Below are 20873 nucleotides of genomic sequence, written 5' to 3' on the forward strand. Positions count from 1 at the left end.
CTTGGCATGTCACATGTTTATGTAAGTTTATGAATGTTTATATTATGGATGTATAGTGCTTCCGTATCTTTTAAACTAAATATAATAGACTTTTTCATAACTTATATGCAAATTTATTTTTCGCAACTCATAAAGTTATCTTATTTTTACTGTTTATAAGCTAAATGGAGCCTATGTAATGAGTTACTAAAAAATGACTAGTCAGTATTGTCTCAAAATTTTACAATGTAAGTGGGCAATTTTTTTTTTTGAAAAAAAAATTCTAAAACTTTTATATATAAATCGACTTTATTGTCCAAACTAACATGTGTAATTATTTGCTAAAATAAATTTTAGGGGGTTTTATTCATAAGGACAAAAATTAAAAGTTGCATTCCAACAAGGACAATCTTAAAAATACTTTAGAAAAAAGGATAAAGTCTTGCAACCTATCAAAAATACCCTCCCTCCTTCTTCTTCATCCTTTCTTCTTCTTCTTCCTTCTTCCTGGCACCACCATATCTGAAGTTGGCCGTCCGACCATCATTTTCAACGAATGAACTGTTGAAATAAAGCTCTAGGTCAACCCGATCAAAGCCCAGTCATCACTAACAGTAGAAAATCACTTGAGTTGTCGAAAAAGCTTTGTGAAATCACGGCCACCATTTGAAAAAGAGCTAGATCCGGCCAATACGGCCAACATCGACGACCATCAACACCTCCATAGATCAAGGTGCATCACATTTGAGGTTATATTGCTTTTTTGAACTTTTTTCCATCTGAAATCAGATCTGAATCTGCAGATATTATATCTGTTTTATATATGATATTATATCTTTTTGTATCTGTCAATATTATATACGTTTTGTATCTGTCAAAATTCTTATGAAATCGAATCTGAATCTGCAGATATTATATCTGTTTTGGATCTGTTCTGATATGTTATCGGTTTTGGTCCTTTTGAAACTTCAAACATATAACATTTCATTAAAGACAGATAACATTATGACAGATATCAAATTAATCAAAACAGATAATATATCACCTGCAGTTTGTAGATCTCACATCAGAACCAAAAAACCATGAAAATCACCACAGAAATTGCCGAAAATAATGATGTGATGACATATCGAAGGAAAACAACAAGATTTAAAAGTCTCGTGGTGAGTATAAGTAGATCTAGTTCGAACACAACAAAAATTTCGGATGAAAAATCACTAAAAAATGTCATAGAACTCTCAAATAAGCCATGAGGGGCGAAGATGAAGCTTTCGGTAGCGAAAACAAAGGAGGTCCAAGATAAATCATATGCAGGAGGCATGTGTCATGTTTGAGAATGAATATAAGAGTATTTTAGACAATAAAATCATATATTTTGACTTTTTGTCCTTCTAGGAATATTAATTCAAACTATATGGACTTTATGGAATAAGACTTTTAATAGTGTCCTTATTAGATTTTCCTAAATTTTATAATGGAATTTAGAAAAAGGTCCATGACTGAGATTTGTGAAGTAGGTGAATCGATTAGGTAGGAAAAGTTACATGTTGATGTAAATGAAAATTATTTGTACAAGAAAAAGTCCATGTATTGTGATGGCCCATGAGGAATTTGAATGGGTTCTAGAGTTTCTTCAAATATTATTCATTTGGAAAAAAAAAAGAAGAAGCCTTGTACAAGTCAAAAATGGATAAATATTAAATAGATTTTAATGTGAACTTAGGCCATATTAAGATCTGATGAAGTTGCATGGTGGATATAGCCAAATCTCTCACTCCATTGACATTAACCTTCAAATTGAATCCTCACTACCATCAATTCACAATTTCATATGCCAAGTGTTGATCTTTCATTTTATATTAAAAAATGAATATGCATTGAGTTAGATTGTCACTATGAGCAATACCTTTGTGGTCATACGTTGGGTTTTGACTCAACCTACCATGTCATCAGGTGAAAACTTTTGTGCGTACGGACCTAAATACCTGAGTTTAGGCTCATTTATATCAGATGGTCAAATATTAAGTTTGTATGAAATTATCCTCGGTAACTAAAAAGATAAATATGCATTCTGCTTATTAGATATTAAACCATAGCAAACTTGAGGCTAAGTTGTAGAGTTGCAATTGGGCAACCTATAATTCATAGATTCAATTTCTGAAAACAGTCATCTCCACATATTATGTGAAAGTAAAATCTGGGTACATAGAAATAATGAGCAAACCGTTTTGTCAAGAAACTAGGATTGTTAAAAAATTACTCGAATAACTAAACTGAATTGTTAATCGACTGAACGGTCAATTATTTCTAAATTTTTTTTATTGAGAACCGATCGAATAGTCGAAATAAGCACCCATAACCAACCGATCAATCGGTTAAGTTCTTATAAAAAAATAAAGAAAATCGATCGTAACCGACCGTTTACACTGCTACTAAAAACAGGTCTGCGTAGTAAACCATTTAAACCATTTTGATTGTCAAGCTTAATGGTAGGGCTATTAAAAAAAACCGTCAAAACTGAAACCTACCAAAACCGCACTGATTGGTGGGTTTTTTTTTTTAGTTTTTTTACACATTTCTCTACTAAAAATCGAACCGAACCGATCAAAAATAAAAAAAAAAAAACTGACAAAACCAACCTTTTGGTTTGTTAAATTTGTGTCAAAAAACCGACCATTGAACACCCCTACTTAATGGTAGGGAACTAAACAACCAACTTGTCGATGATATTAAAGAAGGAAAAGCTTTAATACAAAGTACAGGACCAACCTTCTGTTTGGAGTATTTCATCAATTGAGAGATTCCATGACCAAAAAGAATAGGCAAATGAACAAATGTTACTGTATGAAGAGAATGAAAAATGAATTTAAGCAGATAACCACATTAGCTGCAGTACCTTGATCTTGATGAATACTTGTATCTGTTAAAAAAAAAAAGAATGAATGACGCATGGATTAGAGATTATTAGGGCTTCAAGCATGGATGGTTCCAATCCCATGGCTTATACTCTACATGCTCCTCATTGTTCTCTTCTTCAACAAGACCAGCAGGAAAATTTAGATCAATAAAATTTCCAATCTTTGGAGGTGGGTGTTGATGTACTAAATGCGACCTCTTGTGACCACCCAATGCCTGCCCAGAAGAGAAAACCTTGAGACAAATTGAGCATTCATGCTCTTCGCTGCTCTTCTTTGCTGCAACACTTCTCTTGGTCTTGTTGTCACAGTGTTCGATGAAATGCTCGACAGAACTTCTGTCAGCAGTTTCAGTGCTGCTGTCACTGCTGTTTATTGTAGATGCAAAGCAGCCTTTGATCTTTTTATGGCTGGCTCTGTGACCTCCTAGAGCTTGGTAAGAGTGGAATGTCTTGTTGCAACAAGTACACTCAAATCTGCTTCTCTTATTAGAGCTACTGAAGAGTTTAGATTCAGAACCATTGATCATGAATCTCTTCGATGAATCAGGATCGAAACATTTGCTAAACTTTCTCTTGCTTGGATCGTAACTAGCTTGATCTGGTCTAGTTTCTTCACATTCTTCAGGTTTCACAATCTCACTAGCATTTTTACCAGTTTGATTGGAAGGAGCATCCAGAGAAACAGAATTATTGTCAGAAGAATAAGCAACCCAGTTACGCGCATCCTTAGATAGCATGATCAAGCACATAGCAACCTCTTCCTGTTCTTGCTCAATCTCAGTATCAGAAGAGGAAGCATTAGTAAAAGACAATGAAGAATCTGCAGTTGCCATCATACAATACTTTGTAATTCTTTTCGATCTTCGATTCGAAATCATGGCTTCAGCGTCTGATGTGCTGTCTAAGAGCACCTTAGTGTCCTGAAAGCTATTAGTATCAGATGTTTTGTGTTTCTCTGAAGAGTGAAACTTCATGTGACCACACAAAGCTTTCCAAGACTGGAAGCTTTTGCCACACTCTGTGCAGAACTTGTCAAGGTCGTCAGTTGAATGATCTGTGAACCTCCAAGTCTTCCTGGGATTCTCTCTGAGGCCATAACCAGTGGATTCATGATCTGTGTTGAGCTTGCCATCGGTGTCGTTAATGATGTGAGACCTCATGTGACCTCCCAAGGATCTACCACATTGAAAGCTCTTGCTGCAGAACTTGCATACATGTCTGAATTCTTGATCTTCACCCATCAAAATTGAGATCACAATCAAGAATTTAAACCACAGATCAGACAATGAAACGACGCTTCAATTCCTGATCTCAAATTAATGCTAATGAAACAGTAGACCAGATCAGAGTATTGAGACAAAAGCTTGAATCCATTGAGTCAAAATCATGGTTGATCTTGCTTTGTGGAAAATTTGGACGACAACCCATCCCAGAATTCACAGAACTCTTCAGTAAGAGCAAGATCTGATGTACCAAAAGTGAAGGAGATTTGGTTGTGAAGTAGCTAGCTGAGCTCTCTCTAACCAGACACACTTTAGCTTCTTTTGTTGTATAATGTAGTCAAACAGTATATATGTGTATATATATATAGAAGTTTTTGAAAAATGTGGATGTCTGAATCTGGGTTTGTTGCTTACAATGCAGAGAAGAGGGGGAAAAAAACAAAAAAAAGAGAGAATTTGACTTTCAAGTTTGCTATTATTGGGAGGAAAAATTCATGCATGAAAGGAAAATTAAGAAAAATAGGCCAAGTAAGGGGAGAGAGAGGGAGGAAAAATAGCAGCAGGTGTACTCTTCTGAGGATCCTTCTCCGGCTGAATCGGACGGCTCTGACTTGTCCACTCAAGAATTGTTGACTTCAACTTCAACCTAACTACTTCTGGATCCCCAACTATTCTTTCCTTTGTCTTGTTGTTAAGGTATAGCCCTTTTGCTCCACTCACACACTTTTTCTCTCACACACTCACTAAGAGAGAGATTCTACGTAATCTTGTATTATTTTATTGTTTCTACAAAATCATAAACACATCATACATGATTGAGTTGCCATAACTTCTGAATAGGTATGAATTGAATTGTTTCTAGATAAAGAATTTCTTTCTTTCTACCTGCTCTGCAACAATTAAGAAATTCTCTAGAAAAAAAAATACAAAATTTTGTTTCATCTAGGGCTGAAAAATTTACCGACAAAACCGACCTGAACGGTTAACCGACCGACTGGTCGATTAAATTTATGACAAAAAAAACTGAAGGAAAAAAAACCCTCGATTGAAAGCTGAAAAAACTAAGAATAACTGACCGATTGGTTGGTTAAATTTATGTCGAAAAAAACCAACTGAAACTGACTGTTTTCGCCCCTAATACTTTCATCACATCTGAGCATGTCCCACATTATTTGAGTAGAAATATTAATGAGAATCCCTTTTTCACCATTTATAGAATTTCAATTCCACCAAAATCCTAATTCAGACTAGACGAGGACGAATTTAAAAACAAAAAACACTTAATAATAGTAAAATATAAGCAGTATATATAGCGTATCGTATGGACTCAAGAGATTCTGAATTCGATTTTTACTGGGAAGAAAAATGTTTGAGATGACATTTTTATGCAAATTGATATTAGCTCTTTGGTAGCATTAACATTATTACCTCAGATTAGGCAACATACCACAATCAAGAGCCGGCTATGATTCAATTCAGAATCCGGCTTCCATGGTAGAAACTGTCATGGTGTTTGTTGTCTTGTTAGCAACAATTAATCACTTCCTTTGTGCTCTTTTTAGCCGGCACTCTCTTTGGTACAATACGGTGGTTTAGCTGCCTTTTATCTTTCTTCTTTGTTGTTGAGGTAAGTGTTTGATGGAGAAGAGTGGGAGTGGTTTACAAGAGGAAAATTTAGACAATTATTGCTTTTGATAATTGCATTTGTAAGTATATCATACGCATTACTAACAAGTTTTTAGTATGATTAACAGCCAATAATTGACCTCGAAACCTTTTCAAATTCTAACTTTGTGGAGTGAAAAAAAATATGATAATTTTGGCATCATGACTGCTCACATGCAGCCGTAATGTTTCTGTGAACCAGTGAACCCCGAACTAGCAGAGTCTAGTCTGTTTCATTTTTTTGTAAATACAAAAAAGTGAAAAACGAACGTCCCCACCTGAGATCTCGCGATTTTCACATTATACAATGTGTTTGTCATATGCTACTGGAGAGGTGTTAGGACTTAGGATGCCTTTTATATCACGTCAAGAACTAAATAAGATGCCCTGCTTTGGCTTTATGCTTTCTCAGTCTTTTTTTTATTATTTTTTTTATCTCCATCTATGCCAAATTTCCCTTACAAACCCATGGATCATCTAACACCCACCATATATGCGACTCACTGGCATCTTCCCCACCCGAACCACAGGAAGCCAAAAATGGTTGGATCAACCTGTCTACTCCATTGTAGATAGGGGTGTTCGAGGTCAGTTTTGGTCGGTTTTTTGAGGTTTTGTTTACATGAAAATAACCGACTAAACCGTCGGTTTTGTCGGTTTTTTGTAGGTTCGGTTCGGTTTTTGAACAGCCCTAATTGTAGAGCTTGACGTGAAATCATATCTTTTGGTTGGTCTCGTTCCGATACTAATTGTCAGAACATGGGTCGATCTTTATTCCAAAAGGTTCCTAATAGTTGTCAAATTCTTCTTCTAAAATCATGAACCATCCTTCTCTTTTTTTGATAACCGAGAATAACATTATGCAAGTTTTCCCTTTAGACATTTTATATGAGTTTGACAGCCCACGTGCTCAGAAATTTTCCACCTGACGACAGAGTAAATTGCATCATGAACCATCCAACGTATACCCGATGTGAAACTGTGCAACACCTAACCACTAACTTTTGTCACCAGCCAATAGATTTCAATTAGCTGACAAAAAATATTTATTATCCAACGGAAATATCAAATCATCCAAAATCAGTAGAACCCAAATATTCCGTCATTTATGACAACCCCATGCCATTAATAACCACAAAATAACTTAGTTGCATATGATTCAACAAGATCGACCTGCAGGTTCATGGCTTGAGGTGGAAGAGCGTAGATGAGATTGTTTGAGGCATGATGATCTGTACTAGCTGGCGAATGTACCTAATTAAGTCACCAGACGACATCAACATATTATCCATTATGTTAGAAATTATCCATGACTAAACCGTAAACCTATCAAAAGAAAAAGAAATCAATATTAACTTAGAAGTCATAATAAAGTGAGAACAAATGGTCATAGGATTCAAAAGCAGGCCTGTTATATATATATATCATTACCCTTTCTACTCCCAGGACCATAGCCTTGAATATGTGCCAACACGGTACTCAACTGAGACTGTAACGTCGATAGCTGAACATTGAATTGCGACTGCATGTTAGCCATCTGCTCTTGAGCTGCTTCAACTCTTTGTCTCTGTTATTGGCCCCAACATTAGCCATCGCAAGTCCACAGAGTTGTCGAGGTAGACTTTGTATATTCTTTTGAGATGGAGTCGGGCCAGTGTTCACACCTCGAACACGACCATGTCTATCCAAGCCAAACACTTCCCTATAAACATCATTGTTAGTCCATCCAAGGGTTAATTATACTTTTCGTCACCCAAAAATAGGCGTTGTTCACTTTTAGCATCGAAAGATTTTTTTGTTACAAATTCGTCACTCATTGATTCAAAATGAGACATTTAAGAGATTCAATCAGAATTATTATAGTAATGGGCATGGTCAAAGCTGATTTCGCATATGATAAACTATTGCAACATTAAAGTGCTAATGTGTAAGCTTACGTGTCTTTACCCCCTATTCAAAAAACTCTTCTATGCAACTCTCCACCTCCACTCTCTTCTTTCTCTCTCTAATACTTTTCTCTCTCTTGTCACCAACTCTATACTTCTATGCAACTCTCTACCTCTCCTTTCTCTCTCTAATAATCAAGACCAGAATTAGCAAAGAATTTTACTCTGCATGAAAGGAACAGCTGACCAAAATTACGGAGTATGTTCTTCACAATGAATTCGTAGTATATGAACATATACATACGTACCTCATCAAGCATGTATGCACTAAGAGGACTAGATCGAGTAACTGCAGTGCGGCCTTCAAGTACTTGGAGTTCAACAACACACCCTAAGGACCAGATACCGCGTTTGTCACACTCGATCCAGATGATGCAGATCTGCCTGACGCTGCCTGTGCCTGTTGGGACCCATAACCCGGCAAGTATGCACTAAGAGGACTATAATGGTCGATCGGTATGCACTAAGAAGGTGTCCAAATTTTTCTTCCTCATTGCAGGAGCAGATGGTGTTGTCATCTTCACCGACTTCTCTTGCAGAGATATTTCTTTTAACGCCATTTTTTTTTATTTTCTTTTTAAAAAATCTAGCTGGAATTTCAGATTTGTTGCCACATAAGCATTTATTAACCAAATGTGTTGACTTAATGTTACATCAGTGTTGACCCTACTCATTACTGTAGCAATTCTGACTGGATCCCTTAAATGTCTCATTTTGAATCAATGGGTGATGATTTTGTAACAAAAAATCTTTGGGTGCTAAAAGTGAACGACCCCTATCTTTCGGTAATGAAAAGTATAATTAACCCTCCATTCAATGTCGTCATCTGTAGAGAGAGCACCATTTGGTTTTCTATCATCTTATCCTGGAGCACCATTTGTTATATTTATTATGTATATGTGTTAAAATATTTTTTTTGAAAAAAAAAACCCACAATTTTCTCTTGAACATCATTAGTGATATAACTTCCATATTTCCTTGCATGAGTCTTGATAAATAACTTGCCACGAGATGGTGCAACCCATCTGCCTTTGCCTACAAGAATAAAGAATTAACATTATTGATTTTGTCATTAGACTATGTTTTCTTTGATAAATAATACTAACCATCTCAGTTGTCACCCTTGAAAAGCTTTTGGTCCCTGTAGTATCAATAATCCTCTATTTCCCATGATTGGCCTTTTTTGTTTCACTCATGCATCGTCACAATAAAATTAGGTACTTTTCAGTCATCCTCTCCTTCATTTCAAACATGAACTGTTGAACAAGTGATATGTTAAAAATAAATACAATAAATTATAAAAGTATATTACCAGACTCTCCATAGAGCACAAATGATTGATGACATATGCCCACTGATCTTTGTTCACTTTTGGAGGGACCAATGCAACCATTTCTTCTCCAATCTTCACGTCGGGAATGAAATGACGTCTTTGAAGCTCGGACTTTAAAGCTCTCCATTTCTGTCCAAAGGTTTTTATTGTCCAATACCTTATAGCACGCTCCCTTTCAGGAGGAATTGTGAATTGTTTCTGTGAATATATGAATTTTATACTTATAAAAGAATAAATTCATAGTTTTTCAACTAAATAAGGTAATTAGAATACATTTAATACCTTCATCACAATCCATAGACGCTCTTTTTTTTTTTTCAAAATTGGGGGACTGAGTTGAAACATGGGTCATCTTTCAGTGGCCAAAAGTGTCATTAACTCGACATTAGTTTTTCAATCGTAAAGTACATGTATTATGTATATATATTATATGTTAAAGTGTTGACTTGGATTTTCCTTTGACAAAATTACTACTGCTACTTTGGATACTTATCAACATATATTTCAACTTTGTTAAATTACGCATATTAATATATCCAACAATATATACATTTATAATAAGTGTTATTTCGTATGCCACATAGATTTGAAGTTGAAGACCCATAATTGGGTCAATGGATGTAACTTTTCGTGTCAATAGTGTTTGGTTGTATTTTTGCTGATGATATAAATATTATAGATTATGTGCACAAGTATTATGGATTGGAGTTGTAACAGATGCAAATAAATAAAATAAATAAATAACAAATCATTTATAAAATTTATTAAAAGAATAAGGTAAAAAATTAACTAGTATAACACCATATTGAGCCATTAACATCTCTCTTCAAGGTCTCTTCTCTAGCGTTGTAAGCTCCACTTATCTGCAACTTCCATGTGAATATCTTGGTGGGGTCTTCCTTCACCATCATCCCTGTTACCGTGCTACTTGCCATGCCAACAGTGGTGGGAAATTACCCCAGGATCCTCCTTTCACAATATCAAAAACAAAAGAGAAATTGAACTTGAGAATAGTAAAACAATCACAATACAAGAATTTACATGAAAAACTCCAAAACCTGATAGGATCAGTGGCTTAGTGGTAATTAGGCCCTTAATTGTGGATTGTTTGGTTTAGAGTCCGTTAAAGTCGGTTAACTAAGTTTGTTAATCTCTATTAGTTCTCCGTTACTTTTAGCTGACGTGGCTTAGTCTGTTTCTAACGCACGTTAGGTTTGGCCAGCTAAGAAGAGTAATGCGCTGGTATTGGTTGTATAAATACATAAGACTCTTGTATTTCGACAGTTATGAAATATACAAGTTGTTTCTGGTAGTTTCTTTGCAACAATTCCACCGCCATTCTTGTGTGCTTGGTCTAGGTTGAAGGAGGCTATCAAAATGGGGAAAAAAATCACGGGTGTTGTCAAGAGACAACCAAGAGAAACTTCATTATATGAAAATTTGTACAACCATATTCTCAGTGACCTTTCTACTCAAGAAACCCAACATTACCTAAAAGCTCAAGAGATTGTCATAAACCTCACCCCAGCTCTTACTCTCTAACACTCTACATCTTGAGATCTCTCCAAGAAACCTACGCAAAACCTGAGAATAAAACTCATTATTCTCTCTCAATGCTCATCGCACACAACCATTTGTTTTTCTATACAAAAAGCACTCATCAACCACTAGTATTTATAGCAGAAGCAAATATTAGAGTTTAATGCTGCCTAAAAGTCCCTCCTCAAGATGTGTCTAATTACAAATACGATGACAATCACGTTGCTAACTAGAGATCAATTTAAAAAACGAATGTCAGGGACTCTTTCGTAGAATAAAAACTCATCCAGAATCAAAGCAGTCCGGACGACTCCTCGAGTTGTCCTGATAATTACACTTCTGTCTGCCTTTGTTGTTGCTTGTTCACACTAGCCGTCCAGACGAATTACTCCTACCTAGATTTCTTCAACCTTTAAACACCTTTGCACCAACAAAGGGCTCAAGCTATACCATAGAACTCTTCAAGTTCCTAGCTGAAACACTGCAAATAATGGCGGTGGAATCAACGACATTGTTTGCCTCTAGGTGGGCAGCAGTAAGAATGCGAATAGAAGAGTCGTTATCAAAGTCTTCGTCATTATCGTCAACGACAGCATCTGAGTCTGAGTCAGCCCTGCGAGGAGAATGGTTACATGAAAAATTGTCCCGTAATCGAAAGATAAAAAAGATATTTGCACGCAAAATTGTCCCGGAATTGTTCCAGCTACAACAATTTCAGAATTATTATAAAATTATTCAAAAATGACCTTGACATTTGCACACCAAAATGGTGGTTTGGTGCACCATAAGTAGCATACATGCTACCAAATATGGTGCACCACGCAACCTATGTTGAGAATATGTTGTAGTGTAAACTATTGTGTAATTTACGTGGACCAGCCAATCTCTTCTTCTAATACACTCCCAAAGTGATTTGTTGTCCTATATTCCTGTAATTGTTCTATCCACTTTTTTTGGTCCAAATGCATAACCTTTAATCATCTTGTAATGACATTCAACTTTCAAAGTAAGAATTCTAGCTATTAAAAAAAGGCATGGTCATGTAAGCTAGAATTACAACTCTTGTCTGGTGTCCATTTTACTACAATATTTTGGATTAAACATAATCATCCCTTCGATTCAAGGATGGAAGAACATTGGGGTTCCAAGCACCCATCTCTTGGCATAAGGATATTCACTGCTGCATCATCCACAGGGGGTATTCTTACCGATAAAGCTCTGCGAGAGACGCATCTTGAAGCCATCGCTTCTCACATAACAAGCAGGTATGCCGGCATCAAACTGGGGGGAAGTGCCCTCATTTGAAGTGCCAGATGTCTCTACACTTGATCTCACACACTTTGATGGATCCGTGGATAAAAAGTTATCATTCATCCAAATAGGGAACAACTATCAGGGCACAAACAGGGACAAAAGAACCTTCCTCAGGAACCAGCAACTTAAAACACGCTAAGATCCTGATGCATTGTCTTCAACTTCATCATCCTCGACATAATCAGCAGAAGCAGGCCCCCCATTAAGATCCACATTCACACCATTTACCTTACCCACAAACTGTCCACGTACACGAGGCCTTCTTTCAGCAAGTCGCTTTCGATTCACATACCTTATCTTCTTGTCAAAACACCGCTCCTTTCTTTTCTGCCTAAACTTCATCAGTGCTGCCTCTCTTCTGTCAACTTTATTTAGTTTAACCTCAGCAGAAGTTGAGTTCCCAAACGAATGAGTAACGGGCATCTGACTCGGTTGTAGGCATATACTAATTGGGTAATAAGGAAATGACGCCATGCCTGAAACAGGAGGACATTGTGGAAGATGACTGTAATGAGGTACCATTGAGGCAGTCGCATGATTCTGTTGGTCATGTGCATTCTTTTGATACAATTGTGCTGATGGCGGCATCATAACTTGATTTACAAACCCTGACATATAATAGGGATAAGCTGTCTGTCCAGATAAGCCTGAATTATCATGTTGATGTTCATTTCTTAAATGTGCAAGACGCTGAGGAAAAGTTTCTTCATTGCAATTCCCTTGCCAAAATTCTCTTGACATCGTTGGAGTGCATGATCTCTCCATAGAAAAAGAATCTGGGATGCTGGCACCGCTACGGAAGTCATCTTCTTGAGAATATGTTTCCCATACCTCTCCATTTTCATGCATTTGGGCTTCCCTAACTACTTGCTGACCACCTCTCTGTAATTTTTCTTCTTTCCCTGATTGCTGAGCAGTGTTTTCATCATTCTGGGCAACGTTTTGGGAACTAGTCCCAAGTATGCTTGATTTAACATAGGTAAAGAAGGCTGAAGATTCACCAGTTTTTAATTCACTCTTCTTTCGAACAGATGGTAGTTGTTCTGAAATTTATTACCAAAACATATAATATAAAATAAATAAAGTCCCAAGTGGAGAACGAAAGACAAAGATAACTAGCTATTCCTATTGCTCCATGCAAATTCTGATAATTATAGCATAAATCGTATTTTATAATGCTTGCAGTAACGTCACTTCAATATATAAACCTCTGCGATTTAAACCGTCACAAAATACAAACATGGTTTTAAAGAAAGCATTTTTGGGAAATCTCAATGGAAAAGAAATATTGTACTTATTCAAAAACCATCTTTAAAGGGGGGGGTGGAAAGATTCATTCAGGATTCAGGAACCATTTTCGGGGAACCATATCCAAAGTAATACAATGACTCCACTGTCAGTTGATTACTTATGAACATAAGTTCATTGTCTGTTTAAGCAAAGATTCATTTTGTTTCAGCAAAGATTTTAGTTTGAAATTTTGTATACGATTCTCCATCATTTTGTTCAATAATAAAAAAACTTGTCAAAAATTAATTCATCTTTTTTTTAATATGATACTTTATAAAGATCTTTCTTTGAACTTTGAATTAATCACCACGTACTTATACCCCAGTAAAAAATTTATATAGAAAGCTAACATTTCTTAGTTCAATACCTCCTTAGCTAAGGTGCAAAGCCTGAAGGAAGAGCATACCCGTACTGTCTTTAGACCATGATAGTCAATGACTTGTTTGATCTTTTTCTTTCGACCAAAGTTCTCAAATATACTTTTAAAGTTTAGTTTTGAACAGGAGTGAGGGTGGCTTTCAGCAAAATTACTTCAAAAGGTACAGAATCCGATTACAACGTTAAAAACCGACACCAAAAAAGAATGCAAAACTTGTCTGGACACTTTTGTTCCCAACTTTGTTTTTAAATCTAAATTCAAAGATAAAATTCGGATTAGTGGACGAATATTTTGTACAAGTTAAGACGAGCGAACAAGGGAAGAAGGTCGTCTATTTACAATAAATGAGAATAAACACTTGCTTGGAAGCATAATCTAAAGATGTTTGTTTGATTCCATGTTGTTGGTATCACAAAACCAGTAAAGGAACCTGGCTCAGAAGGTAGCTTGACTCAGTTCCTAACTATTACAATATGTATAAATGATGTGAAATACCCCTACCCAATAATCTTAACATGGTATCGGAGAGTGAGGTATTGGATTCAAACCTTAGTTTTCGCAATTTAAACCCCCCATTTGTTGTTGCCCTAAGTGTGGGCCTTTGTAAGACTAGCCCTAGTAGTGTGCCTCGTTTGTTGTGTACGTGTTGGATCGTCGGATTGCCCAACCCACACATGAGGGGGAGTGTTAGAATATGTATAGATGATGTGAAATGTCCCAACCCAACAAGTTAACTTATTGAGTTGAATGGCAAAGTAACTAATCTTAATACTAACAAAACCGAATGGCATGTAAAATAACTTTCAAGACATTGTAAAAACAATCATATAACTTGTATCTAATATAAGAAGAATATATTGCCACTGCAAATGATAGAATAAATATGAAAAATAATAACTTCCCTGCAACCAATTCGTGTATGCGATCCTATTTATGCATAGAAAACAACTTGTTTCAAAGATTTTTTTTAAAAGCAAAAAACAACATGACATCATCAATTAACTGTCAAATGGTAGTGGATGACAGTGGAATGACGAGAAGAGGCTCACCTTTTCGACAGACACCAACAACTGGTGCATCCAACTGATTCTCCACCAAACTAGAGTGTAGAAGCTCTACAGCTGCAGTAGCAGCAGCAGCAGCAATCTGTGAAGGAAAAACATGTAAATTACTTCAAGAAACATTAACTTCTACATGACGAATGTTTCATCAGGTTTACAATGAATGAGAAGTAGATGGAATAGCACAGCATACAAGACTGGAACAGGGCCCAGGAGATAAACAAACTCAGATTTATTCCACATCCCAGCACAAGTTGTACCAGCTAATCATAGGGTCTATATTACGTATGTGTAGTGCTGTTGACAGAGTTGAAGAAAACAAATATCACATGCTAGATTCGCCAATACTTTTTTTTGGTAAGTGTAGAGTTGCCAATGCTCTCACGCTATGGACAAGTTAATTTTACTGTTGATCACTGATCGTTTACTTCCCTTGAGGAACTAAAACCTAACGGCACTCTCCCTCCTAAAACATTGTATCTCCAGCTGTCAAAAAAAAGGCTACAGAAAAAAATTTCCAGGAATAACCTCTGGCGTTCTCTGAAATTCTTGCCAATGATCTACCCACACTATGCTTGGCAGAAATTGGGCTTCTAAATTCCCAATCATATACAGTTACATTAAACAACTTAACATTGACAACCACCATTGTCCACTTTCAATCAAGGATATTATCATCTGCTGCAGCGCTGCTTAAAAAAAGGCAAGGTTCCAGGTTCATAGCATATAAAAACACAGTTAGCCAAAGATAATCAACATAATGATCTGCTCATATTTACTTTGGGGCAGGGAACATTTTTCTCCTCTAAGCTGCCGATTTCTTCAATGACTTCGTCTGCTTTAGTCATCAGAAGATGCAAACATCAAATTGTGCCACGCAAATCTTAGTAGTCATGAAGGTTACTAAGATACACTGACACCAAGTACCAACAACCACACTTCGACATAATGGACACATTAACTATCAGTTCAAGATGCAATGTTTTTTACTTTTAATATCTTTGTAATACTCAAACCCAACAAACCAGTCCCTGACATCTTATAGATTCCTTAGTCCTTACTCTGTGGAAGCTTGTGCTACTATGCATTTGAGCTTCATGAGAATGAACTGCAAGGGGCAATTTAAATGGAATTATGCAGAAAGTTCGCATTGTGGGTGATCTCAAACTCAGGCTTAATTGAATTGCCACAACAACATAGTTCCACTGTATTTTAAAGAAATGTCAATTTTAGCAGTGAAACGCAACAAACCAGGCGAACATGTGGTGTCACCCCCATCAAACCCAACCTCTATGCAGGTGAGAATATTATAACTAAACTCAACCCTTTTTTTTTTGTGGGTGAGGGTTGGGTCGGGTTGATGCGGGTGAGGGTTGGATCGGGTTAAAAAGAGGTTGAATATTCATAGGGTTAAAAAATGGTTAAATATAAGCGAGTTCAAAAGGGTTGGGTTGGGTTGGGTCGGGTTGATGTGGGTGAGGGTTGGGTCGGGTTGATGTGGGTTGAATATCTATTGGGTTAAAAAATAGTTAACTATAAGATAAGAGTTAAAAAGCGTTGAATATCTATATGGGTCGGCTCAAGTTAAAAGGGTTGAGAAATTGGTGAACCGTGAACCCTCATCCGACTCGTGTTAAAAATGGGTTACATATACCAACCCATATATTACCCTCATTCACTCGGGTATGGGTCGGATTATGCAGGTTAGGTTGGGTTTGCTAGTTGGAGGTCTTAAACAGGTTTTGCACAGGCCCAGTTGCAGGGGTGTTGCGTAGAGGTCACATGCTCAATTCCTAAAAACTGTATGTTCACATATTATGTGGGGATAAGATCTACATCTACCATGCCTATCCTTGACCCTGCATACTACGAGAGCCTTGTGCACAGGAGTTGTTTACTTACTTTTACTGTCAACACCAATCAATGTATTCCTCCAAAATACATCCTTTTTTCTGAGAAATGCAGATTTTTTTTTGGGGGGGGGGGGGGGGACTGCTAGATCCATATGTAGGGAATGCAAACTACAGAATTCCCATCATTTGGGTAGACAACATGCAAAAAACCTACATATTAATGCATATTTATGCTCCTCAAATTTAATCTACATGATTAAGTGCACCACCTTGGCTTATGCTGAACTGTACTGTACATGAATTTGCAGTCAAACTCTAAATCATGTTATATTCAATTATCTGGAATTATCTGGCTCTAAAAGAGATTACTTGCAAATCTAGGGTTTTAATACGGTAATGGCATAAGGGTAAAGGTAGGGTAAAAACTCTCGTGCACAAAACTCCCGCAGTGGGCCAGGGTCGGGGACAAGTAGGATATATACATACCCCATCCCCACATAATATGTGGAGAGACTGTTTCTAAGAATAAGAATTTCATTATTCCCATTCAGCATAACTCACATATGTCAAACTTCAAGTCCATAATCATGCTCACCTCATCTTCCTGATGAGTTGACATCGCCATCTCTGGATTAGTACCTCTACGAGACTTATCATCGGTATCATCCGAGAAAAGTGTGGTGCTGTTCGTATTAGCATCACTGGGATCTGATGCCACTATTTCAATGTCATATTTCAAGATATTCTTCTCTGCTAATCCAAGCTGCCAAGGAAAACATACATTCAGTGAAATTCTTAAAACTTTTACAGGTACATGCGTGACACAAATTTTAGGGTGGGATAAAACAGATGACAGATGCAAGAAAGACACCACCTTAGTCACACTATAAGAACCCCATAGCAAACTGTTAAGCACTCTTAGAATTTTTTGGAATTTAAGATACTTTAATAGAAAGCTATGATTTCAAATTTTTCGCACCAACCCGGCAACCCCCAATTACCCAAGAAATGGTCAACCCTAAGTTCTTGCATCATCCTATTTACTTTTTGAACAGAAAAAAAAATGATATTGTAACATCCTATTTATGGACTATATTTTACCGCTTTATCTTGGCCAGTTTTTTGAAGGACTATCTTTAACCTTTATTGACAATAACTTTAGGCAAGAAGAAAGATGGTCAAACTGGGGGGGACAAGAAACCACAAGAACATACCATGTGCCTTCGTCTCCACATGTGTGTCCACAGGTTCAACAGCTCATTGGTGCGTAGAGGTTTAACAAGATAATCAGCAGCACCAAGCCTCAAGCACTTGACAACAATTGAAACCTCATCCTGCGATGACATCACTTATCAAAGCCAAAGAAACTTCATTAGGACCATATTATGATTTTCAGAGAGAGAGACGGACGATCACATATCCAAATAGGACAAAACAAGCTTACTTATTACAGGAATTCTTCGCCAGCCTTTATCCCTTGCAATATACTTCAACATTTTAAAGCCTTTGGCCATTGGAAGGTCAACTTCAGCGAGTATGATATCAATATCAGATCCCTCAGCATTCAGTGCATCAATCACTTGTCTAGCTGATCTCACTGAAGTTACTGGATAAATATAGGGAAGGCAAAGTCATCATTATAATTGAACATAACTAGGAGAGCAAGAACATGCAATTAGTACTAAAATTACCGGGTCTCTTACGTGATCAATCACTCAGCTAAACAAAACATTAATTCTAAATTAAAAGGGGCCGATGAGCAATGCAAAACGAAATTAAAATGCATAATTAAATCTAGTATAAGAAAGATAAGAACTGATATTGTTGTCTTCATTTTCTCTTCAAGCAGCCCAAACATCGGCAACAAATTCAAAACAGAAGAAGTGCAACTATTGGGAGGCACTCATATGGTACGGGAAAAATCTTCAGTCATGTTTTTCTCTATCAAGATCTCCAATGTACTTCCTATATCATACTTTCACTATCCTTTCCTTGGTTATGCTAGCATACCAATTGATGCTAGTACTAGTTTTCAATCAAATTGATTCCAAATGAGAGAAAATTAATGTTTTACACTTCTACTTAATTACAGTATTGAAAGAGCTGATATTAGCTCTACCTCATGGTAACTGAACTACATTTCCCAGAAAATCTTCCAATCAATTCCCAATTCCGCATCAGCCATCAATATTTATTATTTAAGTAATGTGAGAAGTTATTCACAACCACAAGGCAAAAAACATTTGAATGTTTTCACAAGAAAACTCCCTTGAGAAAAAAGAATCAAAAAATCAATTTGGCAGCAAGAAGAGAATGGAAAAAGTTATCTCGGATACATTAGGACCTGAAAAGCAAAGCAAATGATTTCCAGTTGAATTATACGAAAACATAGCATAACAAAAATTAAGGCGGGAAACAAGTACACTATATTGTTTATATACTAGATTCAGATTTAACTGGAAAAATTTTCCTTTCTTTTGAAAAACTAATGGAAAAAAAACACACACACACACACACAAACACAAAATTTAAACTGATTCCAATAACATGAAGCTAATAACCTTGTAAACCAGAAAGACATTGGGGAAAATAAGTTTCTTCTTTCACCACCTGCTTAAAATACTATAAAAACTGGAAAAGAAAAAAGTCTCTGTATTTGAAAACAGAATCAATACTCTGGATTTTATTGTTAACTGAATAGAACCCCAATGTCTTTAGAATGCAAATTCACTTAATCATTCAATCAAAGAATCAAAACACAACATAAAAATTTTCTATTTCAAATTTTCTGAAAGCCTAAACAAAGATCACTTCCACCAGACTTGAGACTGATAAATACTATTTCATCTTTAGAATGCGTCATTGAACGTTTAAAGACTATCCTCATCTTCTCAGAAATAAAGAAAATTGATCAAACAAGTAAATCTCAACTACAGAACAAAAGCATCCATTGCCCAAAATCATCCATATGTCACTCATATTAAGATCACACACGAGTTTTATACGCAAACCATAAATTCACACAAAAATTCGTACTGTCAATTTTTTATCCACAATTCTATGAGCTCCTTCTGATCCAAAAATCATTAATTCATTAAGATATTTAACTTAGAACCCAATCAACACCAACTAACCAACACACATAACATATAAGGAGAAAAATATAAAAGAAGAAATATAAAACAAAAACAATTAGAAACATAAAACTGACTATGTAGTTCAGCAAAAATTAAGTGACAGGAGAGGATATTATACCCTGATAACAGCACTTCAAAAGGAGCTTGCAGACCTCCTCTGCACTCTTAGCATCACTCTCGCAGAGCAGAATCCTGACTTTGCTCCTGTCAATGAACCCATCACCTCCTTTGCTATTACCAACAACACCACAGTCCTTGTTCAAATTAATCTCTCCATTACAATCCATGATGAAAAATTCCCAACTCCAAAGAAAGCTCAGCGATTCACATCTAATACTAGAAAACCTTCATGGCGAAGCTCCCGCCACTTCCCCTGAACCAAATCGGAAGAGACGTTAGTCTTGGGGTTCGGATCAGAGTACGGCACAAACATCCAACGCCTGCCTTGAGAGTTGAGAAGCAGCTTCAAACAATTTCATTTTCCCGATATGCGCATGTGGAGCCCCATATCCATAAACGGCAATCGAGGACCCAAAATAGTACTCTCAAAGAACCGAACCGCCAGGATCAAACGGTGGGGCGGGACCGATGTGTGGTCAACGGCTGCATTCGGATCACCACGGACCAGGTCACGTTAGCACCAGATGCGATAAAAAAAAAAAAAACAAAAAGAATAATACATACCCTAAAAATGACTCCAAAAGACTCTTCCCTTATTTATTGTAGAGTATTGGATTTATTGTAGAGTATTGGATGTGAGGTGGATCTTACATGTGTATTTTTAATCAATGATTATTTTAATGCCACATAGATTTAGGGAACTTTTAAGAGTATATTTTTGTCTCTAGTATTGTCCAAAAAAATAAAAGAGGTGACGGCACCTTGTAGAGCATTAATGATAGCAAAAAAAAATATCATACTTGAATTACCAACTACCATTTGCAAAGTGTAGAGGGGAGGAAGAAGAAAAGTGAAGAGATGTTGCAATGTGTTGTGTGAGTCCAAATTATCCTTTTAAATTACATTTGATATATCAAGAATCCATTAAGAGCATCCACACAGTGAATGTTATATTCAACACTTTAAATTGTACTTTATCTAAAAGTGGGTGTAAAATGACTCTTGAAAAGAGCGGATGAATTTCTGCACACTCTAATTAAGGAGTGTCCTCTAAAAAATGAATAGTGTATAAGTGGGACCCACTCAAGTCACAAGATCATAACACGGGCATTTCCTT

The 20873-nt window shown here is 36.4% G+C and overlaps 2 protein-coding genes across 2 annotated transcripts; both read right to left on the reverse strand.

The window, feature by feature from the left end:
* Positions 1–2906: 2906 nt before the first annotated feature.
* On the reverse strand, positions 2907–4759 carry LOC119981431 (zinc finger protein ZAT9-like). The gene has a single exon (XM_038824542.1). The coding sequence runs from the start codon at positions 4135–4137 to the stop codon at positions 2944–2946; it is 1194 nt and encodes a 397-aa protein (XP_038680470.1). The 5' UTR covers positions 4138–4759; the 3' UTR covers positions 2907–2943.
* A 6839-nt stretch (positions 4760–11598) lies between these two features.
* On the reverse strand, positions 11599–20255 carry LOC119981392 (two-component response regulator-like APRR1). The gene is made up of 6 exons (XM_038824483.1): positions 19755–20255; positions 17944–18105; positions 17714–17847; positions 17095–17262; positions 14635–14731; positions 11599–12959 (listed from the first exon to the last, which is right to left on the reverse strand). Exons 1-6 carry the CDS (start codon positions 19921–19923, stop codon positions 12052–12054), a joined length of 1638 nt encoding a protein of 545 aa, XP_038680411.1. The 5' UTR covers positions 19924–20255; the 3' UTR covers positions 11599–12051.
* Positions 20256–20873: the final 618 nt, after the last annotated feature.

This window comes from Tripterygium wilfordii, chromosome 16 (genome assembly GCF_013401445.1).
Source record: "Tripterygium wilfordii isolate XIE 37 chromosome 16, ASM1340144v1, whole genome shotgun sequence".
NCBI lineage: Eukaryota > Viridiplantae > Streptophyta > Magnoliopsida > Celastrales > Celastraceae > Tripterygium > Tripterygium wilfordii.

Bases quoted from the DNA above. Each gene is read 5' to 3' on its own strand.
- LOC119981431 (XM_038824542.1), bottom strand. From the start codon at position 4,137: ATGGGTGAAGATCAAGAATTCAGACATGTATGCAAGTTCTGCAGCAAG.
- LOC119981392 (XM_038824483.1), bottom strand. From the start codon at position 19,923: ATGGATTGTAATGGAGAGATTAATTTGAACAAGGACTGTGGTGTTGTT. The intron at 17,263-17,713 runs GTATGTTCTTGT...TTTCCTTGGCAG, and splicing joins TGTGGAGACGAAGGCACATG to CTTGGATTAGCAGAGAAGAA. The intron at 12,960-14,634 runs GTGAGCCTCTTC...AATAAATTTCAG, and splicing joins TGTTGGTGTCTGTCGAAAAG to AACAACTACCATCTGTTCGA.